The sequence below is a fragment of the Rhineura floridana genome, chromosome 1, assembly GCF_030035675.1.
Source record: "Rhineura floridana isolate rRhiFlo1 chromosome 1, rRhiFlo1.hap2, whole genome shotgun sequence".
NCBI lineage: Eukaryota > Metazoa > Chordata > Lepidosauria > Squamata > Rhineuridae > Rhineura > Rhineura floridana.
Genome location: NC_084480.1, coordinates 188,757,965 through 188,784,806, shown reverse-complemented (window position 1 = coordinate 188,784,806; position 26,842 = coordinate 188,757,965). Strand labels below are relative to the sequence as shown.

General features: G+C 40.6%; 1 protein-coding gene across 3 annotated transcripts in view; it reads right to left on the bottom strand.

Annotated features, from left to right (window-relative positions):
- Nucleotides 1–26,842, bottom strand: part of ANKH (ANKH inorganic pyrophosphate transport regulator) — a 142,443-nt gene that overhangs the window by 55,305 nt on the left and 60,296 nt on the right. For all 3 annotated transcript variants that reach the window (XM_061589500.1, XM_061589483.1, XM_061589491.1), the window contains exon 2: nt 118–334. In XM_061589500.1, the coding sequence (XP_061445484.1) occupies nt 118–289 (172 nt within the window). In that variant the 5' untranslated portion in view covers nt 290–334. The remainder of the gene's footprint in view (nt 1–117; nt 335–26,842) is intronic.

The following is a 26,842-nucleotide window of genomic DNA, read 5'->3' as shown; positions in this document are numbered from 1 at the left end:
TCTTTCAAAACCAACAATAAATATGCACATAAACAGGTTTTAAAACAGAGGAGAAATAGATCAGCCAGCCATACAAGCAAAAGTACAGATCCCACAGCAAATAGAATGAAGGCTTACCTATCAAGGTGTGAAATACAGCAGCCACAGCACCAGCCACAACCATACACAAAACCGCTTTGGTTCTGTCTCTCTTACTGTTGACAAAAACCAGTCCCACATTCTTGAAGTCACTCATTGGACCTGTGAAAAACTTCATGAGGGAGTATGCCAACCCGTAGCTGGCTAACATTTCTACAGCATCTTCCTTAACAGCTGCAATACCTCTGTTCAAAGCCTAAGGTGAAAACAAAACAAACGAGAGAAAAGAGTTGAGGTTAAGTTGTGCCAAGCACCTTTGAAAATTCAAAATGACAGAAAGCAATAATATCTTATCTGTTTTGCTATAGACCATAGTTAACTTAAATTCAAAGCCTACAGCCATAATATGCCATTTATTTAATAGATATATCACAAAGAGCTGGCCTCACTATGAAATGAAAAATACAAAAGGCACACAAGGCATTTCTCTAAGCTAAATGTTAGCATTGCCTGAAATGTATTATTACACAGAAATATAGGAGGAGAAATAGGCTATCTAACTTTTTATTAACTCTAGACAAACTAGACAGAGAAAACTCTCAGAATTTGTAGTTCATATGCAGATAGATAAGGGAAAATCCAAAATATTAAGCAATATTAATCGGAGACAATAAAGTACCTCACACATTCAATTCCTTTGTATGTATCTGCAGCCTAGAAATTAGATGTCTGTACAGCAACCCCTGGTGCCATGCTCTTAAGCTGTGCTCTGGAAATCACATCTAGAATTTCTGGTTTTGTTGTCTCAGATTTAAATGATAATGTGGATCTTTTCCTGTACCAGCTAATTTTAATGTGCTGTTTATTTATTTGAAATTCCTACTACCTATAGTTGCATATATTATTATGCACTTATGAACATATATTCTTCCAATCATTCACTGAATCTGCAAGAAGAATTTTCATTTTTAAGTAAAATAACTTGTAAAAAAACTGAAAACCCCGACTTTGCAAGAGAGAGAAACAATAGCAAAAGCACATTCTGTCTATGCAGCTAATACAGTTGCAAGTACAGGCCTTATGTTCATCTGCGTCTTGCTGATTTTATATTATCATCATCATCATCAATAACAACAACAGTGTCAATTATGAACAACAACAACATCGTTTATGAATAGCTTCCCATGAGGCATCTGAAAGCAATTTACAATATTAAAAACATATATAAAAAGTTAAAACAATTGCATATATAAAAAGTTTAAAACAGCAGCAGCGCATACATAAAATCAATTCAAATCCAATGCAGGCACCAACTGGGATAAAGCTCTCCAGTTAGAAGGCTTGATGAATGACAGGAGCTTTTAGTAGTGCCAAAAAGACAATAGAGAGAGTGCCTGTCTGATATATAATGGGAGGGGCTTCCAAAGGACGGGAATTGCTGCCACACTAAAGGCCCAATTCTGACACTGTGCAGAACGGGCTACATGATAGGATGGTATCTGCAGGATGCCCTCTCCTGCAGAATGTAGTGATCAGTTGGGTATGCAGGGGATGAGGCAATCTTTTAGGTATTCTGATCCAAAGCTATATAGGGCATTGTACACTAATACCTTCACCTTGAATCTAGCCCAGTAGCCAACTGGCAAGCCAGTGCAATTCTTTCAGCAGCGAAGTAATATAATGGTAATATTCTGCCCCAGTGAGCAGCTGAGCCGCTGCATTTTGTATTAGCTGCAGCTTCCGGGCAGCCTCAAGGGCAGCCCTACGTAGAACAGGCTGTAGCTGTTGAACTGTAGATTGTGCTTTGATGTGAAGTCTATGTAATCCCAAGGTGGCAAACCAGAATTTGCAGGTGACTAGAACTAGATTAGGATCTAAACATTTGGAAAATGCCTCTAACCTAACCCTCGGCAGCCCCACACCTGCCAAAAACCCAGACTTGCCGTCCCTGGTCCCTCCAATCACCTCTTCCCTCATAATTCACTCTCTTCTTACTGCACAAAGCAGTCATATAGAGACTCGCCAGTATCTACTCAAAGGGCTTTTTCTAAAGTTCCCACCCCCATTCTGCACGATTTGCCATTGGATGGAGTGGAGGGAACATGCTATGATGCCATATTGGGATTTGTAGTTCTATACGCTGAGATTAACCACGTGGAGTGACTGCTTAACAGGACCAAACCAGGTCTACATCTGGTCTAATACCTTGCTTGTGATAGTGGTCACCTAGATGCCTCTCAGAAACCACTTTAAAAGCAAGACATAAAGGCAACAGCCCTCTTTCATTGATTATCCCTAGAATCTGGTATTCATGGCAGAGACCTAATTGTACTTCCCTTCCGGAAAAAAAAAATGTGAGGGGACAGAGCCCCTGCGTTTGTCTTCAGGGGATGGCTATTTCCACTTGCCTTTATTCACCCTTCAGACTTGACAGCCCTCATAAGGGAGCTGCTTGCAGAACAACTAGAAGGGGACAGAGAGACTGCATTTGTCATCAGGAAGAGGCTATTTTGGGGGGGGGGCGTTAGAAGACATTGCTAGCTACTAACATAATCAGCTTTGGGATTACTTTCGGATATGAAGCTACTGGATATTTTTACTTGAACTTTATTAGTGAGCTTCATGCTCATTTACATTTTGATGTATACTAAATTAGGTTGTTTCTTTAGTGTTGTAGTGATATTGTACTTTTTATTATGTATTATCATACTACTGTATTTATGCTGTCTGTTGTTTATGTGAACCGCTTTGAGCACAGATACAACAGTGGAAAATGTGGCATAGAAATAAATAGACTGACTGAAAATAAAAATGAAAATTTACCTCATAGCCAAACCCAGCAGCCATACACTAAATAGCTCCCCAGAATTATGCTATTGTATCGAGGACTCAGCTTTTGTCTTTGGTAAAATCCAAAGGCTGGAACTTTTTTTGTTTGTCCCCTGAGCAATGTGTTCAAAATTTTCCCGCTCAACAAAATTAAAGAGGATTACTGCACACCAAGTATGCTGTATCTGTCCTGTATATTGATTTCTATCTAGTGCTAACCTTTTACCCCCATTTTCAATAATTGTTCAAATACATTGACCTTGTTTTATTCTATTTTGCAAACTTAAAAGGAGGATGTAAAATAAACAATCATTCAATCATTATTAGGACATCTACTGTACTTACTAAAAGGAGATTATGATTTTTCTTCCCTTACATTTTCTCTCTTGGTGGGGATTTAGGTTGCAGTCACTTACCTGGGAGTAAATCCCAGTGAAGTCAATGGAGCTTATTCCTGAGCAGATGCGTATAGAGTTTCACTGCTACAGCACTTTTTCCTGCTCTGCATCCTAATGTTTCTCTTGACATTTGCTAACAAAGCTGTGTATGTTGCACACTCAATTTACCAGTACAGGTATTCACATCCTGTCAGTAATATGATTCAGTGTCAAAGCAAACAGAAAGAGAAAGTGAATTTATCACCAACAGGATGGCAGCCTGACACTGGCTGCACATTCAAATGACATAGTCCTTTTGAGTCTCTGATTGCCTAGATAAAAGGATGATTTAGGAAGTCGACACTGCACAATATCTCAGGAAAACTACCGTGTAATAGCTATGTTTCTCCAACAGCTGCAGCGGCACAGCCATCGCTCACAGAGGGAGAAAACTCATGATGCAATGGAAGAAAGTAGCAAGTGTTAATTTGGCTATGACTGTACAATGGCCACAGGAGCACTGCAGCAGACAGCGTTTCTGTCACCTGTGGCTGCCTCAAACTTCAAAAAGGTGAGTCTACATGCTGAAGGCTGCGGCAAGCATCAACTTCCAATAGGCAAGGGAAGGTTAGAGCACCTTTAAAGCATCTAGGATAATATAAGAAAGAAAGAAAGAAAGAAAGAAAGAAAGAAAGAAAGAAAGAAAGAAAGAAAGAAAGAAAGAAAGAAAGAAAGAAAGAAAGAAAGAAAGAAAGAACATGCGCCAATTGCAGAGGCCATTCTAATTGTTCTGTTGTTCACAGTTAGTCAAAAATGGCTGGTTAATTCCATGAGTACTGGGGACCTGGGTCAACTATAGACTGTTCCATATCCTCACTAGGGTTGCTGGAGCTTCTGATTCTTCATTACTAAATTTAATAAAATTGTGCCCAGTTGACTAAAACGTATCTTTTCTTGACAAATCTCTAAACCAGCCTTTCCCAACCAGTGTGCCTCCCATCAGCCTCACCCAGCATTGCCAATGGCTGAGGCTGATGGGAGTTGTGGTCCAACAACATCTGGAGGCACACCGGTTGGGAAATTCTGCTTTAAACAAACTAACCTTCAGGTTCAGTTTTTCTGATAAGGTGAAAAACCAAGAATTGTATTACAAAATTTGGAGAAGTGCAAAATCTGAAGGTTAAGTATGTTCTGATCTGCACATTCATTTAAGAGGTTGATCAGGTCAGCATTTTCTTGCATCTTTCTAGCATCCATAGACTGGTAGTAGGCTCAGGTCAGACCTTTTCACAAAGCACAAAACTAACTTCCTGGAATCCATTGCTGTAACATGTGGTGATGGGTCACTAGCATGAATTTCTTTAATAATGGACTACACAGATTAATGGAGAATAGATCTATCAGTGTTGATAGCCATGATAACTAAATGAAACCTCCATGTTCAGAGGCAGTGTACCCCCGAATACTAGACACTAGGAACAAAGGATGAGTTGCAGCCTCCATGCCTTGCTTGTAAACTTCCCAGAATTATATGTTTGACTGGTGGGAATCAGTGTACTGCTCTAGATGGATCCTTGGTCTGGTCTACCAGGACTCTTTTTATGTTATTTTGCTCTAAGCACACACAGTGAGAGAATGTCTCAGTTCAGTTGTTCCACTCGGAAGGAATAGCTGACTGGTTGAATCACTGGAGAGCTGGCACAGTCAAAAGAATGACACCATGCAAAGTTTGGCTTCCCCATGGGTGACCACCGGCAGAAAAAGTCATGTGAATGTTGGTTGCTTAACTTAATTAACTCCCTCCAGTCAAACCAAATGTTTTGACTAATTGGCTCAGCCTTTCCCTTTTTAAAGCTAAAGAAGAACGGAGAATAAATCAGAATGTTTAAAGGTTCACTGGTACACTTTCAGTGACCCCCCCAAACTTTTGAAACCTGGGGCAGTTTCTCTCCCTCCCCACTACCTCCCAGATTAATCTTAGAAGCCACATGAACACTCAAAAATGCACACTCACAAAAATACACAGGCATCACTTTATAACTCCAGAATGCCCCAGCTGGATATTGCCTCCCATGTCCCTCCCGCCTCTTTTCTCCAGACAGTCAGTGCCCAGGATAGCACTATCTATGGTTTAATCAATGATGATGTCCCTGAAGAAAGGACCAGATCAGAGCAAGTGGGACTAGTTGGGTGTTGATCCAAACCTGCCTGTCACTGGATTCTGCAAGTACTAAAGCAGCCATGATGGAATGAAATGGATGATGGTAATTTTTTTTAAAAAGTTCTAACCCTGAGCAACCTCTGTAGGTCAAAGTGACTTCTTTTGCTGAAGCAATAAAACCTGCATAGCAAATGGTACTTCCTTAATACCTTTGGAGAGCAATTGTCTGCAAAAAGACAACAGTGTGAAAATATGCTGATGAAATGACAGAAACACAGAGAGGCAAATGCTGATGAAATGTCAGAAAGATAGTTACAGAGTTCAGGAGCACGTGCACATACACACATAGATGAAAAGTCTGAATGCCCATCTCCAAAATCATCCAGATGTGTTCACCTGTATCCCCCCCCCCATTATTTTGTTTTCCCTTCCAACTCAGCTGGACATGAACTGTGTTCCAAAATACTAGGCAGTTTAGAATGGCTAGGACACTTAGGAGGCTTTAAACTAGATTGGTTAGAGGGAAGTTTAGATTCAGGTTTAGGATTCTTATTCAAATTGCTTTCATTAGTTGCGTTATTGTTGCCATTATTATCATGATCCTTATTATATAGCCATGATATTATTTCCTCACTTCTATACAATTTGTTTACTTGCATTGTACTGTCTAGATAGACAGAAGCGTTCCTGTATTATACGCCAGTCATATTATTTCTCTACTATTCCTCTGCTGAGCATTGTGTATCAATAAACTGTTTAAAACATTTTAAGACAAGCAGAAACTTTAAATTGACTAACATTCATTTTGTCATATCAACCCACAGAGGCAACAAAAAGGCAACATACGGAGCTCAATGTTTTCCCAAAGTCTCTCATTGTTTACTATCCAATAAATAAATGAAGACGAGTTTTACCACTGAGGCCAAATGCCAAGTCTTTTGAAGTGACTCATTCAATGCTGGGGTAATAAGCAGATGGAAGATTAATGTCTTCAGTTTTATTGAGAGCCTTTGATCATTTTCTTTGGCAGAACTATGTAGCAATTGGACTTATGATATTGCAATAAACAACTGGGACTGATTACAGCTAAGAATATATTGCTAGATGGTTGATTAATCAAATGTGGCACAAAATCTACTGTCACATGTATAAATGGAGCATCTTGTTCTAAAGATGGTAAAACTTTAGGAAATAAGCCAACACTTTAAACAAGTATTTTAGACAGTGGCGTTTAGAAAGGCAGTTTGCCCAGGTGAAACCAGCAGCACTCTCAGCATGGAGACAGAGGGGGAGATATGTTTCTGGTCTTATAATTTAGGGTCAGCAGAGGTGGTTTGTTCTATGTTTTAATGTTATTCATTAGAATTATTATTTTCTGCATGAAGATTCTTTGTTTATTTAGTCTTGTTTTAAAATGAGGCTTTATTACTGGTAAACGCTTTATGATGTTGCTTTATGCTTATTTTTTAAAAAAATGTATTTGTAACATTGTTGATTTTTGTTTCAGTTATATGTCACCTAGAAGCATCTTGCATTTAGAAGACACAATCAATTAATTAAACAATAGTCAGCCCCATGCAAGTTGCTGGATGAATAGTTACCTCCCAACACTGAAAGGATGGAAAGGACCACCTTCACCCATATCAACTTGCCTGCACTTTGAGATCTGCTTTGAAGGCCTTGCTATGCACCCACCTGTGAGAGCAATTAGGTTTTTTTTTGGGGGGGGGGACAAGGGAGAAATTTGGCAATAGGGCCTCAGCATGGAATTTTGTTCACATGGGATTAGAGAGGCCCTATCTCTGTAATAAGCAGGGCCTAAAATGGTTTGCTTGCTGTTGCTTTTTTGTAATTAATTGAATTGAACCGCTGAAATATGTGCAGTTTTGAAATTTTGATTATTCTCCTATTTTATGGTTTTACTGGGCTGATTACTTTTTTGAAAGCATCTGCCAGTTATTTATTATTTTTATTGTAATACGGCATTTTAGCTTTAAATTATGTAGTGTATATATTATTGTTTATATGTTTAGTCTATACAGTATTGCATGCTGCCATCTGAGTTTTTTTCTTAAAAATGGGACATAAATTTGTTAAATATTGACATGCTTGGAGTGTGGGTGGCTTCACCAAATGAACCATATCACTATCTGTCACTGGGCTTAATATATATCTGCCTACCTTTATGAAAAAGATGTCCAATGAACGAACTATAATCCTGATCAACACATTCATGATTTAATCCCACCTCCCTGGGACAAAGTGTGCTGTATAACCAACTCCCCGACTGTACTACTGCCACCGTGCTGCCCTTAAGGAGAAATTTGTGATGTCATAATAATAAAAGCCAAGGGCAACTCAGCAACCTTACATTTTTCTCTATTCAATCAACATTACAACCTTCAGACCAACTCAAAAATACAAGAATGGAGGAGAAATTCATTTGGTCTATATTTTAACATGAACCAACCTAATTTGCCAGTCCTGCATTATTATGAGGATCAGATCAAAGCTATCAGTTGGAATATACACTTCTTTAAATGTTGTGATACAGTTAAAAATGTGTATTTTGGGGAAAATGCGTTGAAAAGCATAGAAAAATACCTATGCAGGGGGAAGATTGTGTTTAAAATGCATACAATTTAAATGCAAGATTTCATGCTTTTAAAAAAAAAATCACAAAAGAGCAGGATGGTACATATCTATCATCCAGAGCATGCGAAACCAACATGGAACAGAAATAGGTTGATTCGTCCATTCCTAGTTCAAGGATGAATTTTGCACAAAGTACTATACTGGAAACAAACAAAAATCAGCTCGAACTAACTAACCATCTTGAATCAGAAAACATTTTTTCCCAGTGGTTTTTCTCCTGGCCCAAGTTCAAAAAGCAAGTAAATAAATGCTATGCTCCAATTGTGTACGTGGCTCAGTGAAGCAGAAAGGAGGTGGTAGAAATATCTCACAAACCGATGCAACGTAAGCAGTATTTTTATATCGCTGTTCCTCTAAGCAGTTCTGGGGAGGTGAACATGGTCCTCCCCTTACGCATCTTATTCTCACAACCCCGTGAGGAAGGTTAGGCCAAGGCAGCGATTTGTCCATAGCCAACCAGTGAGCGGGATGGGGGTACTGAACCCAGGTCTCTGTAGTTTGAGTCTGACACTCTAACCACCACACAACACTAGCTCTTAGGCTCAAATATAATTCAGAGCCTCACTTATTAAAACTGGCCCCCATTTTAATTGATCTATTAATGCTATGCACTCCTAGTTGTTTTCTTTCTTTCTTTCTTTCTTTTCTCCTCAGTTTTTTCTATACGCATTCACTAAAAAAAGACTTGATATCCAGATTGGGTTTTGCAAAATAATTTGATGACACAAGTTAAAGAAACTAAGCCGTAATTGTCTGGGAAGAGTGCCCAGCCAGCCAGAGAATGCCTGTGTGCCAGGAAGAATTAATGTGGCAAACATCTTTCTCCGCCATTGCCAAAAATAAACTATTATCCTAATAAAATGAGTAAGTTTGAAGAATATCCCTTTGAAAAAAATCAGTATACAATGGAAGAAAGATAATGTCTTTATTTATGGTAAGTCAAACTCTGATATAGGATCCCTATATTTTCTTTTGTAAGAAATTCATGTTCAAGGGCCTTAATCCAGCATGATGGAAAATTCTAGAAAATCTCACCCTTTCTAGGAAGAACCAAAGGGATGTTGTAGAACAGCCTCCCACAACCTAGTGCCCGCCAAAGGTTGTTGGACCCCATTAACTCCAGTCAGCATGGTCCAGCAATACTTGCAAAATACCAGGTTGCAGAAGGATGCTGAAGAACTAAATTCTCCTTAGGATACTGTGTGCTAGAGCCATAACCAGCTCCACTTCCCTGCCCTAGTAAACTCATAAGACTCTGCTTCATACCAGGTCAGATTATTTGTCTATCAAGTCCTGTGTTATGTACTCTGATTGGCAGAATCTCAGGCAGAGGTCTTTCATGTCATCTGCTACCTGATCCTTCCTAACTGGAGATATCACAGATGGAATTTGGGACCTTCTGCATGCAAAAGCATAAGCTCTACCACTGAGGTTTGGTCCTTCCCCACAGAAAGTGCTCATGCATGGCGTAAACATAAGTCACAGCAAGATCACAAGGCAGGTATTGGTGCAGCAGCTGAATAGCTGCTGTTGCATCTGCATTGGAAATGCGTTGCTGCACTGGTGTGTTGACTCCACTCGGCAATGATCTTTGCTACTGACAGTGACAGGAGCCATGGACAATGCGATTCAGAACTTATAGCAGGAGTTCAGCTGGTGTGAAATTGTAATTGTTCAAGCTAACATAAATATCATTAATGAAGACTAATCTGCAATAGTTGAGTGATGAACTCACAAGTAAGAACATAAGAGAAGTCCAGCTTGGTCAGGCCACAGGTCCATCTAGTCAGCAATCTGTTCTCACAGTGGCCAACCAGAGACTTATGGGAGCTCAGCAAGCAGGACCCAAATGCAACAGCAGTCTCCCCTCTTGTGATTCCCAGCAACTGGTATTAAGAGACTCATTGCTTCTGGCAGTGGAGGTAGAATATAGCCATTATGTTTAGTAGCTACTAACCCTCTCATCTCCCATGAAGTTGTCTAAACGTTTACAAGACTTATCACTGGCTGATAGTCACGATGCCTATATGAACCTTCCAGGCTCAGAGGCAATATTTCTCTGAGTAACAGTTGCTGGGTAACAACAGCATGAGATAACTGTTGTCTTCCAGCCCTGCTTGTGGGTTTCCTGGAGGCATCTGGTTGGCTAATGTTGGAAGCGGGATCCTGTACAAGAGACCTTAAGTCTGAGCAATGCTCTTCTTGTGCCCTTAGGGAACTGTAGCCAATTACAGCTCTGCATGGCTTTTGTGTTCCAACAGCATTGCTGCCATTAAAATATCTTAAATATATACCTAAAATGTAGTAAGTCATGTAGGCCCCACAGAATGTGTTCTATGCTTCTAGGTTCACATCCAGGTATCTCGAAGCACTACCGTGAAGAAATAGTTAGGCTTTTGGCTCCACCCTTGCTAGTCCACCTCTTCCCACTATTTTTATTTATTTATTTGCTAGAATTCTTTGGTGTTGTTTATTATCTTCTCACTGTACCCAGGGCTGCTTGAATTTTCCTTATGCTCCCAGGCCCATTAAGTCCATAGTTAGTGAAATAATTTCTCAAGTGTCTTAAATTCTTAGGAAATAAAACAATTCCCATAGAATTAATTTCTCTGCGACTGGAGGATAGACAGGATTAATGCTTATTTACCTAAAAATCTTAGAGTATGTTTACAGCTCTGAAATTCTTTGCTAGTCTAGTGGAATGCCACCTCGTATTTTCAAGACTATTTTTAATCAACCACAATCACTTTTCTGTATACTTTTTCTAACAGACGTCTCAAAATTATTAAACCTCCAGACTACTACTGAACTTTAAAAACCTTTTCCTACCAAGTACACTACACCCACAGACTAGGCTGTGGTTTTCATGTAAGAGCAAAAATATTATAAATAAAGTCTCAAAACGGAGACAACAGGTGTCTTACAACAGAGTCAGACGCTGAATGACGCAGCCAGGATAGTCAATCAGAAGCATGAGGAGTAGAACGGCAAATGTAGGTGTTTGTGTTTGTCCCTTCATTGTGAACTCTACAACCAATGCACAAGAAAAAGATTGTCCAGATGTTTTCTGTGGACCACTGGGAGTGGGGGAGGAATGAAGTGCAGGATCAGGATGGATGCCATGGTTTCTTCAGATCAGATGCACTAGTTTAGCTTATCAAATAATCCATAATAACATAAATATACTGTAGATGGTTCGTCTGCATAAAATTCTCATTGTGTGAATTGCAGGAAAGCGGCCATTGTTCTTGGGAACAGATCAGACCTGCACAACTCAAGTCCCAGCAAGCTAAACAGATCCCACCAGTCATGTATGGCACTCCAGTAGATGACACTATTTTTTATGCTTGCCTAGAACTACAAAAACAGCAGATGTTTCCAAACATCTGGCTAGTCAGAATACAGGGCTGGTAGGCTGAATTGGCCTAAGTGTGCCACATGCTGCACATCCATGGCATAGATCAGGAATAGGGAACTGGATCCATCTAGTGGGCTGGATCTTTATCTCTACGACTCCCCACAGTCCAAGTTTGACAGTGGGCACAGTCGTTCACTTGTAAATTACCTGACATCACAATGTTTTTTCCCATGCAGTTTGAAATCAAACCACACAGGCAAAAAAGTGTGTGCGATGCTTCCCCAAGTGCCGACTATCAGTTGGTAATTGTCATATATGATGTCAGATGTAGGGCAGCAAGGCTGGTTGGCCTAATTAGGCCTGTGAGCCAGAGGATTCCCTACCTCTGGTATAGATGATGAACCAAACATGTTGGCCAGTGTTTCAAAACAGTAGTGATCCACCTTATTAACTTTCTGCATTCACAGTATAGTCAGAGAGAATTGTCACACACAGTAATAAGTAGTAAGGCTATATAAACGGCTCATTATTCAGTACTATTATAAATTACCATTTCATTATGCAATCTTGTGTGCGTTTCCTCAGAAGTCAAATCCACCGAGTTCAATGGGATGTGTTCCATAACGCTTAGAATTGCAGACCCAATTAGGTATTGCAATTAGGTATAAAAGTGAATGAACTAGAGTTATTAATAACTGCACCTGTAAATAACCAATGCTGTCTGAAAGTTTCATTCTTAACCTTAATTCTATTCACTAACAGGCAAAACACCTTGTGGTTTAAGAATGTACCTATAGCCCACAGATATTTCTACCAAACTTTAAAAAGCAGGGAAATTGGGCAGCTATAGTGAATGCACCAGGGGAGCAGGAGACCTGAACTCCTCTCTGAGATCTTGTACTGCCCTACAAATTGGTCAAAATGCAAACACAATTTGGGTTGGTCTTTCACAGTCCAATCCACTTCCTGTGTAGCTTGGAAGAATTTGGTAACATGTGCCTCTGAGCATATGGTGAGTGGTGGCAACACTTGCCATCTCCAAAGATAGATAATTATATTTTTGTATGTTTGTTGGTGTTCTTCTTACTTTGCTTCTTTCCTGTGTTACTAATGTTTCTACAGAGAATCTAAACTAGAAAATTTTATTTCCCTCATTATTCATCCTAGAAATCTGTGTTAAATTTATTTTTATTAATTTCAAAGCCTTTTTATTGGTCAATGTCATATGATGGTGAAGATAGCCTTTTTTGTTTCAAATTGGAGGTTATGGTCTATTTCTATTTTGGGTGCATTAACAGTTGGACCTGAAACTGCAGTTTAATGTAAAATCAGACTGATTACAATATGCTGCTACTTTAGCAATGACTCTAGTTGTTGGAAAAAAGAGGATGCATGTTTTCAGCCTGCTATGTTTAAACCACTTTATTTAAGGCAAGGTGTTCACGATCAATTAAAAACATAGAGCACACCTAGAATTTTGCTAGAATATATTTCACCTCCCACTGTTTTATCTTGTGCAAATTGAGACACTTCTGAGGTCCACTGGAGACTATTTTGCAGAAGTCAGTGCCATTATTCCACAATTATGTGGAATGTGTACAGTGTTGCTGTACTTCACATATTCATAGAAACAAAAGTAAAAGAAAATGATTTCCTATAGAAAACTTCACTAAAATTGCAAAGTAAATCAGACATATTTAAAGTGACCATCTGAACTATATCAACTGTCTTAATAATGTTGCTTCCTCCCGGCTAAAACAAGATCAGCACAGGACATATCTTCTTTCTATTATTTGGGCTGGTTACAGGTGTTGCCACCATTCACCTATGCTCAGAGGCACATGTTACCAAATTCTTCCAAGCTACACAGCAAGTGGATTGGACTGTGAAAGACCAACCCAAATTGTGTTTGCATTTTGACCAATTTGTAGGGCAGTACAAGATCTCAGAGAGGAGTTCAGGTCTCCTGCTCCCCTGGTGCATTCACTATAGCTGCCCAATTTCCCTGCTTTTTAAAGTTTGGTAGAAATATCTGTGGGCTATAGGTACATTCTTAAACCGCAAGGTTTTTTGCCTATTAGTGAATTTCCCTGCTTTTTAATCCGGGAGATAAGAAATGGGATCCTGTGCAAGTTTGCTGAGAATGGATTGATCATTTGCATGCTTATTGAGTTAAGCGGGATTTACACACACACACACACACACACACACACACACACACACGGCAATCATGCTTAGGATAGGTGAAACTGACCACAGGGGATGGGGAAGGGAGGAGTGGGAGGAAGGAGGGGTGGAAAGGCAGAGGGGAGGACTGGGATGGGAGCAGGCAGGAGGGGGACGGGAGAAGAAGGACAGATGTGGTTGTTTGCATGTTTATTGAGTTCAGTGGGATTTACTCCCGTGCAATCATGCTTAGGATAGGTAAAACTGACTGGGGGGGAGGGACGGAGGGCTGGAGTGGGCAGGGAAGGCAGAAGAAGGAAGAGGAGAGGAGAAAGGAAGAGGAAAGGGGAAGGAGGGAAAAGGCAGGTCTGATCATTTGTATGATTATTGAGTTGAATCAGATATACTCCTATGCAATCATGATTAGGATAGGTAAAACTGACCAGGCTGGGCCTGGCAACCAAGATGTCTTCTGTATCTTTCACAGTTGGGCAGGGGGAAGGGAGAATTCTACCTTGTGGTTTTTCCCATTACAATGTTGCAAGAACACCGGCACTTGGCTGACTTTCTCTTCTACTAAAGATACAGGATCAGTCTCAGGCCCTGAACCTGGCAACCCTACCTCCCACCCAAATTTAAAACAAAGCTGTCCCTGGCCACATCCACACCAGGCCTCTATTACACTTTGGACAATCATTATTTATTTATCTATTTATTTAGTATATTTATATACCACCCCCGGTTTACAATAACTAAAAACATTAAAAACAAATATACAAATTTAAAAACACATCTTTTAAAAACAATTTAAAACATTTTATCATGGCTTCTCTCAAAGTCATGGCTCAAAGCCAATCATGGCTTCTCTCAAAGAATCCTGGGAAGTGTAGTTAGTGAAGGGTGCTGAGAGTTGCTAGGAGACGCCCTGTTTCTCTCACAGACCTTTAATCAGTGGCTGACTGTTAACCATTCTCTCAGGGGAATAGGAGTCTCCTCTCAGCACCCTTCACAAACTACACTTCCCAGGATTCTTTGAGGGAAGCCATGACTGTCTCAAGTGAAATCAAGTCTGGTGTGGGTGTGGCCCTCTGATTAGCCAAGCCCAGCAGCTGCGAGGCTTTTAGAACACTGACAGTTGGTCCTTACTGAGCATGCCCCGCGTTACAATAGGCTTCCAGCCAAAATTTCTTAAATTAATTAAAAATCAACCAGGCATTTTTTTAACTTTTAAACTGCAGTAGATGAAGGGCAGAGTATGGGGCAAGGTCAGTATTAGGATTACTTGTGAACATGGCTGATTTGTAATGAATTTCAACAGATTATGAGAACTCGCAGAAAAAAGTCCAAAAGGGCTCTGAATTTTTTTTCTCTCTTTTTAGACTTTGAGCTCTCGATTCTCTCTGACTGTTTTGTGTATCGCCATGAAAATTGACAGGGTTGTTAAGCAAGCGTTTCTGAGTTCAGTACTATAAGTTTTGTAAGGTTTTGTTTTGAAATGAGCTTATGGGAAGCCTCAGAATGGCATGGGGGGATATTTTCCATTTAACATTGCGGAATGTGAAAAATCCCCGCTGACTATAGTATACAGCCACTCTTGTGGCTGTATAATACTCATTTACTAGTAATAATGACTTCTGCATAAACTAAATCCTAGCCACTTCCTAGAGAGAACGTACAACAGTGTTTTGACTATCTGTCATCCCAAGAGAAAATTCTTCACTTTTTGAACTATCTGGTATATTGTTTGCAGGGAGTGGTATTATAGTTACTGAGACATTTAGTAAGAGCACCCCAATGCTGTTATTCCTCAGGAACACTTGAATTTCTGATCAACTCCCAGGGCTGCTGGCTGCTCTGGGCTCTTACTAGTAGAAAGGGCGGGATATAAATCAAATAATAACTCACTGGTTCTACCCCAAGTTAAGCAACTATGCTTATAAAACACATAAGTCGGTGTGTGTATTGAATATACACTCCAGAGGTATAAATCCCCTTCTTTCTTTCTTTCTTTCTTTCTTTCTTTCTTTCTTTATATAAACAAACAAATAAACAAACAAATAAATAAATAAAGACTGTTTGACCTGTGATGTGCTGAGAATACTACCACAATTATTATGGTACATTAAAAAAAAGCCACAAACTATGGTATTAAAATTGCTTTTTTACAATTTAATATTGCATATATTCATAATTGGTCCTTTAAAAATAGTGAGATTCTTCCCTCCAATCCTGAAATCTGCCCTCAAGTAGTCTATTAATCCATATCTTTCCTCAAGCAAACATCTACAAGTAGCGTTGTCAACTTCTAAATGAACAAATAATGGATTGCTGAGTCTTTTACCACATCTGATCTATCTGCATAACACACCAAAGGGTTGGAATCACGGTGGCCCAGTTTAACCAAACATACATTGACTTAATAAACCGAGATATGAATGAGGTCTTTGCCAACACACACAGTCCCTTCACTGCTCGCGCTGGAAAAGGAGGAATCAAATCAAGAAGCCTCCAATTAACCATAGTTTCCCTTTCATCTGAACCAGAAAGCTAAAGCTGTCAGCTTTGGAACAAGCCAGGATTTTAAACCACACTTTGAAGCTGGTTAAATATCCTGGTTTATTCTGAAGCTGATGAGCATCATTTCCAGGGTATGATGAAATGGGAAACTTCTGCACTGAGCTCAGTTGCACCATGAAGAGAGGAGTGAAGGGGCTGCAGGTACAGGCAAAAGGCTTGTTCATATCATTAAGTCAAGATATGTTCATCCTTATACAGTCGTAATAATCATGTATAAAAAGCTGCACTGTTGGGAAAACAAGTTACTGATCCCTAGTGGTCATTGTAGCCCCACAGCAGTTTAGTGTACAATCCTATGTACACTTACCTAGCAGTAAGCCCCAATGAACACAGAAAACTTATGCTGAGTAAGCTTGTTTAGGATTGGGCAATGTCAGTGCACATGATCAAAAATGTCAGCGCTGTGCACATCATCTTTCTTCAGAAGGACTTCCCCTCTTTTCCTCTCCCTCAAAAGTAAACTTATTTTTGAATCTATAAGGACTGACGAAGAGCTGGCTCAGACACACAGTTCTATCTTCACCAGAAAAATGGACAGACACCAGCTACCATTCTTATCATGGACAGAGCTCCTGAAATAGGAACAATCCATTAAAAACAGTGAATTGGTGGTAGAAGCCCTGTGTATAAAGGGCATTTTAAACTCATATGTTACCAGAGGACTCTAGCTTGTAACTCTCAACTCAGCTTGTTCTGAAATATTTATAACTGGATATACAGATCCTCACCTCTGACTGGGCTGTAAGAACAATTAGCAAATCTCCTTAACTAGCTCAGCAGTACATCTTGGTCCAAGGATATTATTAAGACTGCTCTTCGAGGTTGGTTTTCCCCCTCTGACTCACTACTAATGCTCCAGTGTTTTCCCTGAACCACTTCTGTGGCCTTTGATTTTTGTTTAGCTAGCGTAGGAAAAGCAAGAAAGCAGCAGTTCATCCACTACTGGTTGTACAAAGAAGTTTTGTTAGGAGTCAGACTGTGGAGCCACAAGATTAGTTCATGTCTTAATCGTTGCAAAGCAGGGATTAGAGGTGACATATTCCCAGCTCATCTTTTCCAAAAGCTCAAAACCTCAACTGCATCAAAACACACACGGACAATAAATTATCCCTTGGTTTTTATTTTTTACTTTATATATCTCTCTCTTTTGCTTTCCCCTCTTAAACTTTTTCCCACTTGTACATATTTTAAATTGTCCAGTCAGATTGAAAAATGCAGGATTTGTAAACAGGGTGAAAGGTTGCACAAACAAAAACAATTGACTGTACATGTGACTTGAGGAAGGGCCATGGAAAAGTGGAAAAGTCCATGCTTTGCAAGCAAAAAGTCCCATATTCAATCCCTGGCAGCTGCAGATGGGGCTGGGGAAGACTCCTGTCTGAAACCCTGCAGAATCTCTGCCACTATAGACCAGCCGTCCCCAACCTCGTACCTTCCAGATGTTTTGGAGTAATCATTCCTGACCATTGGCTATGCTGACTTGGAACTGTTGGGGTTTGTAATCCAAAACATCTGGAAGGCACCAGGTTGGGAAAGGCTGATGTAAGACAATACTGACCTAGGCGGACCAATAAGCTGACCTTGTGTAAGGTCTTATGTACATACCCATCCCACATTATCTCAGTATGTGCAGTGGGGCACCCTTGAACATTCTCCCACTGCATATAAAACGGGTGAAGAACGTTTCACTCTCCAGATGTTGCTGAACTACAACTCCCATCATCTCTGGCCCTTGGCCATGTTTGCTGGGGCTGATGGGATTTGCCTTTCAGCAACATCTGGAGGGCGAAAGGTTCTCCACCCCCAATGAAAAGTGTGAAACAGCCTGAGTTTCAAATATATATCATCAAGTGATGTGGATACTGCTTTTGGAAAAGAAATCAAAAGTCCCATTCAACATGAAGAGATAGATGCGTGGCTCTCTAGACTGAGCCTGATCTGGTTATTAGTTTGCTTTTTCAAAAACAAAAATAAGATGCTGTTTAGTGTGTGAAATGCCTATATTTTGTTTTACCAGTTCTTGTACTAAGGATGAGGTACACTGAAATAGGAGCATTTCCTTATTGCTGAGTAATTGATTTAAAACTGCTATTTGAGGAAATGTGAGGAAAATAGGTGAAATGACTCTAATAAATTATTTTATTCATAGAATTGTAGAGTTGGAAGTGGCCTATAAAGCCATGGAGTCCAGCCCCCTGCTCAATACAAGAATCCAAATTCAAGCATACCTGACAGATGGCTGTCCAGCTGCCTCTTGAAGGCCTCCAGTATTGGAGAGCCCTCCACCTCCTTAGATAATTGGTTTCATTGTCATACCACTCTAACAGCTAGCAAGTTTTTCCTGATGCTCAGTCGAAATCTGGCTTCCTGCAATTTGAGCCCATGACTCTGTGTCCTGCACTCTGACACGATCCAGAAGAGATCATCCCATTGCCATTGAGAAGGCCACATATTCTCAAACTAAAGGAGAAGATCAGGGAAAAGAGAGGCCAAAGAAAGAACTCAGCAAGAGAGAAAAGTAAGAGAGCATTAAGAGATTATCAGACTTCAAGTGTTAGACCTGGTTTCTCTTAAAGCACAATATGTATCATCACAGGGCTCCACGCTACAATGCACTCACCACAGTACAAATAGACTTTAATAGGAACCAACCACTTATGCAGAGATAAGTTGCAGAGATGTGATCATTGTTGTCCAATAAGCTATATCCAATGGTGTTTCTGCACTACTGGATATGCTTCTAGTCATACAAGGTGGGATACCTGATTCTGCCAATGCCCCTATTTAATGCTGCACCACCTTCCAGAGGATCCCCCAAACCCCAGGAGCAGTTTTCAGGGAAGTAGCAGGTTGTGGTGGGTAGAGGGAATCAGCAAAATTGGACTGCCTTGCGCAATTGGAAGTGTTTTCTGCTAATACAAAGCAACTATTGGATACAGTCATAGGTATGTTGTGTATTGTCTGTTACCTTCTACCCAAAACCCAAATTGCATTTATCATCATAAAGAATCTAAGACTGCATGGTAACCAAGAGAACAGACTAAGCTCATCTGGAAATATAACACAAGGCAGTATGGTTTTCCTGTCATGATATTTTGATGAATCTATTTGCTGGGATGATGAAACCAGGGTTTGCAGTCTGCCTGTCTAATCTCTCTCAGCAATCTAGTTCCATAAATCAAACAGAAAATTAAGCCTCTCTTTGTCACACTCCTTGTAAATGTTTCACTCATGAATGAATACAAGGTGACCTGAAATATCTATTCCATATTGCATGGCTGGTTTAATAAGCAAATGTCTAGCAAGTAGCTCCATAATTGCATCCAATGATAGCTGGAAGTGAAATGCAGCTTTCCAGCTTTTGAATAGTATGTTCCACTCACCATGTTAGTACACTGTCTCTGGGAACTCTTCATTAAATCACACATACATACATGCAAACACACAAATGCAGGATTAAAACTGCATTATAAAAAATCTCAGACATCAAGAAATCCTACACTGCAAAAAAATATTTTGGACAGTAAATCGAAACTGAGCAGAAAGCCTTAAGTAAGTATTTACGGAGAATAAAGAGCACATTGATGAAAGGAAGGCAGGAATGTAACAATGAACAAAAAGTTTAATACTGTCACTATGAAAATACACAGAGAATGCTATTATGCAACAACAGTGCAGAAGAACAATTTGATGTTCTTTTTAATATTAGTTTCATTCAAATCTTACCCTTCTTCCAATAAACTCAGCTTGCAATCTTTTGTACACTTACCTGAAAGAAAGCCCCACTGAGTGTAGTAGGACTTACTTCAGAGTAATACATGCATAGTATTGGGCTGCAGTTGCTTGAGCAGTGTTTTATCCTCAAGATAACCCTATAAAATATGTTTGGCCAAGAGATGTCATCTTGCCCAAGGCCTCAAAGAGAACGTCATAGCTAAAACGGAAAGAGAGCAGTGCCAAAATTATTAACGTCTATTTCTGAGTCAGGGTTGCAATTCTACACACACAAACGTGTGCGTGTGGACACACAGGCAATTTGAGAAAAGTTATTATAGTCTTTTCATGGCACTACTGCTAAATTCTCGCTTTAGCCTGCTGTCTCATATTATTGTTTAATTGTATTATTTTAGTGTTTTATGACATACATAATTCATTACTCATATTTGTCGTTCACTGTTTCAGAAGTTATTGAATGAAACATAGTATGCAAATACTTTAAATAAACAAACCCTTCTGCTCAGAAGAGGGTGCACAATTATCTGCTGACAGTTGCTGTGTTGCCTCACATGTTCCTTATGTTCTCTCCCCCCCCCCCCGCCCCCGCAGCAGTATTCAGTGGCTGAATGTGCTTTACTGTCTTAGGCCAAAGGGAATGCAATGGTGCTACTTTGCTGCCTTCAGTAAATGGCTGAGCAAGCTGGTATCCATTTGGCTTTTCATCTACCATCTTATAAACATCTTTACCTATTCAAGATGGAAAATAAAATATTTTATGGTGTAGTATTATTTTAATAACTGTAACTATAGCACAATATCTTTCAGCCCTATTTTGTGCCCAAAGAAGATGCCCAAATCATCCCCCATGAGTTAGACAAATTGGAGAGAGCAAGGGAAAAGGAACCACCAAGGGACTATATGGTGGTTCCTTTGGCAATAACTTCAATCTCCTTAAGGGTTTCTACTGGAACTCTGTAATGAGCTATTGATCTGCTGAAGTAAACATTTAAATTATGAATTTGTCCAATAAAGATCTTTTCTTTCACCACACCCCATCATCAGACCACATGCTCAACTTTCCACTGATGGACCGGTTGGAAGCAAGATCTGGCTTCATGATAATCCAAGGAACACTCAGTATTAGCTCTGTAGTTCTTAAGAAAGCACTTAATTATACAGCCACTATAGCCAGCATGGATTTTTCACATTCCGCAATGTTAAATTGAAAATATCCCCCTTCCCATTCTGATGCTTCCCATAAACTCATTTCAAAACAAAACCTTACAAAACTTATAGTCCTGAACTCAGAAACGCTTGCTTAACAGCCCACTCAATTTTCATGGCAATACACAAAACAGTCAGAGAGAAAAGAGTTCAGTCTAAAAAGAGAGAAAAAACCCAGACCCTTTTGGACTTTTTTCTGTCAGAGTTCTCATCTGTTGAAATTCATTAAAAATCAGCCATGTTCACAGAGTACCTATAATCCTATTACTGACCTTGCCCCATACTCTGACCTTCATCTTCTGCAGTTTAAAAGTAAAAACAACAACACATGGCTGATTTTTAATTAATTTAATGAATTTTGCATTGATCTCAATGATAATGTCAGGCATGCTCAGTAAGAACCAACTGTCAGTGTTCTAAAAGCCAGACTCACAGCTGCTTGGCTTGGCTAATCAGGGGGCCACACCCACACCAGACTTTGATTTCATTTGAGACAGTCATGACGTCCTCCAAAGAATCCTGGGAAGTGTAGTTTGTGAAGGGTGCTGAGAGAAGACTCCAATTCCATTGACAGAGATCCAGTGGCCAGAGAGGTTTAACAGTCAGCCACTCTGATTGAAGGTCTGTGAGGCAAACAGGGTGTTTCCTAGCAACTCTCAACACACTTCACTAACTACACTTCCCAGAATTCTTTCAGAGAAGCCATGACTGTCCATCCAAAGTGAAATAAAGGCCTAGTGTGGATGTGGCCAGGGACAGCTTTGGTTTAAATTTGGGTGGGAGGCTACATGTACCTGCTGTAGAATAAAAAGGTGGGGGAAATGCTGAAAAGCAATGCTACTGTTCACAGTGTTTTCCTTTTGGAAAGGAAAGGGGCTTTCCTTCTGCTCAGTGCCCACCTACCCAATCTCATCCTCTCCACCTCCTCCTACCCTTCCTGCCCCTCCCCTGGGTCAGTGTTGGACTACAACCTGGAAAACCAGGGTTCGAATCCCCATGCAGCCATGAAGCTCACTGGGTGACCTTAGGCCAGTCACTGCCTCTCAGCCACAGAGGAAGGCAATGGTAAAACCACCTCTGAATACCATTTACCATGAAAACCCTATTCATAGGGTCACCATAAGTCGGGATCGATATGAAGGCAGTCCATTTCCAACCACGACTGCACAGAAATAAATCTTACTGAACTCAAAAGGTATGCAAATGATCAAACTCACCCTCCCTTCTATCTCCTCCCTCTTGCCCCTTCCCTCTCCCTTACTTTGCCCCTCCCTCCACATCCCCATTCCTATCCCCTTCCAATCCCCTCCTTCCCCCTCCCCATGGTCAGTTTTACCTATCTTAAGCATGATTCCATAGGAGTAAATACCATTGAACTCTATTATACAAATGAATAAACCTGCCCTCCCCTCCCCCTTCCTTTGCCTCCTCCAATCTGCTCCTTCCTCTTCCCCCTCCACTTCCTCCTCCACTTCCACCTCCCCCATGGTCCGTTTTACCTATCCTAACCATGATTACATAGGAGCAAATCCCATTGAACTCAATAAACATGCAAATGATCAAACCTGTCCTTCTCCTCCCCTCCCCCTCCTGCCTGCTCCCCTCCCCCTCCTCCCTGCCCTCCCCTCCCCATCCCGTGGTCAGTTTCACCTATCCTAAGCGTAATTACAGGAGAGTACATCCCACTGAACTCAGTAAGCATGCAAATGATCAATCCATTCTCAGCAAACTTGCAAAGGATCCCATTTCTTACCTGCTGGATTAAAAAGCAGAGAAAGTCACTAATAGGCAAAAAAAAAACCCTTGTGGTTTAAGAACGTACGTATAGCCCACAGATATTTCTATCAAACTTTAAAAAGCAGGGAAATTGGGCAGCTTTAGTGAATACACCAAGGGAGCAGGAGACCTGACCTCCTCTCTGAGATATTGTACTGCCCTACAAATCTGTCAAAATGCAAACATAATTTGGGTTGGTCTTTCGCAGTCCAATCCACTTCCTGAGTAGCTTGGAAGAATTTGGTAACATGTACACAGCAAGTGCACCAGATTTCTTGGGCTAAGTAGCAATAAAAATTTCAGGCATTTGAATCATATTTTTAAAAGACTTTGACCATAACTACAAAACATTTATTAAAGTCAATTCCATTTAATCTCTAGGATTTTCTTAATGACATTGCTTTAAACTTCCTGTATAATTGGTGGGTTCCCACCTTCTATATTTATCATTTAGAGTAAAAATAACACTCGAGGTGTTATTGACTAAGTGATAGCTTTGTTTGCTTCAGACCTGCCCAACTTGTGACACCCCCCAACACACACACACATAGACAGAATGCAGCCCCCAGCCAGGTAGCGGGCTCAATAAACCATCTGTCTTCCTACCTGGGACTACAAAAACAAGCGAGTTATTGGCAGCTGGCTGTTATGCAGGTTTGATCTAAACATGGATTGATTTTGCCAGCTGGATCTAGATTGCAGTTGGAGGACAAAAGCCGTTTGCAGTATTTCTTCTTCAGTATATTTTTATTGGCTGTGCATGTTACTCTAAGTTTTGTTTATTTATTAAATTTATATCCCACCCTTCCTCCCAGAAGGAGCCCAGGGCGGCAAACAAAACACTAAAAACACTCTAAAACATCTTAAAAACAGACTTTAAAATACAGTAGGGCCCTGCTTTTCGGCACCCCACTTTTTGGTGTTCTGCTAATAGTGCCAGTGGGGCGATCAGCTGGAGGGGGGGCTGGAGCTCTTCTGGCACAATCAGACTCCCCCGTTCGAGCTGATGGTGCTAGAGGAGGGGCAGATCAGCTGTAGCATGCTACAGCTGATCCGCTTTTCTGTATATTGAAACCAAGTTTTGTATGACTTACAACATTTAGGAACACTGGATTTGATTTTTTTTCTTAGCTTCAGCTTGCTGTTAAGCATTCCCTCCTGTCTAGGGTGTGATCATGCCATAGTTCAGTGACTGAGCTTGTGCTTTGCATGGGTTAAATCTGGTTCAAAGGAACACAGGTAGCATGGCTGGGAAACACCAAGTCACTGGAGAGGGGCTGCCAAGAAGAATAAAAGTTTTGGGCTGAATAGAAGAGACTTCTAATTCAGTATAAGACAGTTCCATATGTTTGCAATGTTTTTCACTTTAGGGAAGTGTTTCAGTCTGTCAGCTCAGTGTAGAAGAATGAATAGTAAAATTCAGATTTTTCTCGCATTCCTCATCTTAATAAATCTCACAATTGAAGCTTGCCACTTATTAGTGGGAGCTTGGCTGGTCTTTATTTGACCCAAGAGTTAAAAGCTCTGTTCCTGGTTCAGATATCATGACACCGGGAAATAAGAAAATACAGTGTGCTTGGTTTGACAAGTTGCAACCTGGAAATTCTCCCTTTCTTTTTAAATTTCCTGTTGAAAAGGGAGACACAGGAGCTGTGGCTTCTCCTACCAGTTTTCCATCTGGTCTTTTTTCCCACATGCACACACATACACCGCTGTGTGACACACACACACACACACACACACACACACACACACAGAGAGAGAGAGAGAGCTGTGTGGCACACCTGGAGTCTTGTTTGTTACAATGACTGGAACTGACAAAAAGAACAGGGAAAGGAAGAATGGGCACAAAAGCCATAGCTGCCTCATCTCCTAATTTAGCCACATATTTAATGGTAAAAGGGTGAATCTCTACAGTCTATTGATTGGAACACACCTGGCTGATATACCAGTTAAAGATGGGGGAGTTACATGGATGTTGCCAGCTGAATGACAGTCAAATTATCAGCCACCATCTCTACCCCTATTGCACAGAAAAAAACTGCACCGTGTCCTCCTTCTGCGCACACACACACCCCAACGGAAAGTTAGGGGATTAGTCTAGCACAGCCTTTCCCAACCAGTGTGCCTCCAGATGTTGTTGGACCACAACTCCCATCTTCCTGACCATTGGCAATGCTGGCTGAGGCTCATGGGAGTTATGGTCCAACAACATCTGGAGGCACACTGTTCGGGAAAGGCTGGTCTAACAGGACAAGGCAAATTACTAAGCTAAATTAAGAAGCCTGTTCGATGCATGGATATGGTGTTGGAAGTGTGAAACACAGCTCCACATTTAGCTACGAAGCTCATTGGGCAACTATGGGCAACTCATGAAGACCATTCTAGCTGTGGTGAGGGTAAAGGATACATGGCAACTTGTCCTGTTCTCCAGCTCCACTAAAGCAATCACTTTAGCTAAGGACACACACTGGCAGCCTCCAATTGCACCATTACAACTGCATTAAGCAATGTGGGCTGGAACTTCCATCCCACACTAGAAAGGACCACATGATGTATAGACCTCAGCACTTTTATGTGCAATCTCATCATATAACACGGGCATCTCCCACCCTAGAAATTACCGGTTAATATATACTTCCCAGATTCAGGCTTTCTAAGGTGTAGTTTCTGGTGACTGTACTCACCATGGGGTGGGGTGTGTCAGTTGTCCTGTAATAGTGTACCACACAGTGGGAAAGCCCATAACTGAGTGAAAGCCCATTGCACATGCTTTGCATGCATTAGGGGCCAGGTTTAACCCCTGGCTTCTCAAATCAAAAGGATCTCAGGTAGCAGCCTTTAACTACGATCTTCTAAGGAAAAGGAGCCTTTAACTACGATCTTCTAAGAGCTACTGGGTGTCAGAGCAGACAAGGGGTACCCAACATGGTGCCTTCCAGTTGTTTTAGCTATCAGCCCCACTTAGCTGAGAGCTGGCGGCCAAAACACCTGGAGGCCCCAACACCTGGAGGCCCCATGTTGGCTACATTTGGAGTAGACAATATTGAGCTACATTTATTAGTGGTCCAACTTAATATAATTCTATTCCATATGTGCCAACAGATGCAACACTGCTTTTCTGATTGAAATGTGGCATGGTAAAATTTGCCTCACCATGTGGTTGAATGCTGCCAATGGCCATGGCTTCACAGTCACTATTTAGTGAATTTATAGATCGCCACCATGATTGAAACTGTCATTTTAATCCTCCCTAATGGTCTGCACATAGCAAGTTGATGCACCAGAATGAGAAATCCAAAAATAATAGCTTACAGAGACAAGGAAGCTGGTACCTTTTAATTATGTTGTTAAAGCAGTATCTCAACAGAATGTCTTGAAATAGGATCTCTCTCTTCTTAGCATTTAATTTTTAAAGAAACTCAACTACAAGCACAATTAATAAATTCAAGATTAGTCATTTGCACTGTATCAGTATCACAGTGGGACACACAGGATCACACCGCAACACATCCAGGAACATAAATGGAGTGTAAAACTTAAAGATAAATCTAGTTAAAATGAGACTATGGGGAACATCAGCTGGAATACTGTTTGTACTTGTACTAAGTATTAGTTCTACATCATCAACCAGGATAACATTTTGCTCCCTGAACACACAATTGCATTGGATATCAAAGGAGCCATCCAGGATGAAAAACAATGCAAGTTAAGAATGTAAGAAAGAAATTAAGAATTTGTTCTGCTTCCATATGGAAAACCTCCAGGACTGGTCAAACTGTACACATGGTCTAGAATTGGTATATTTTTCTTAGGGATGGAGTTTTTTTTGGGGGGGGGGAAGGCAGGATAACAGGTTGTTTACCTGTAACTAGTTTTCTTCAAATTCCCATCAGTACAATCACACATGTAGTTTCACAGAGC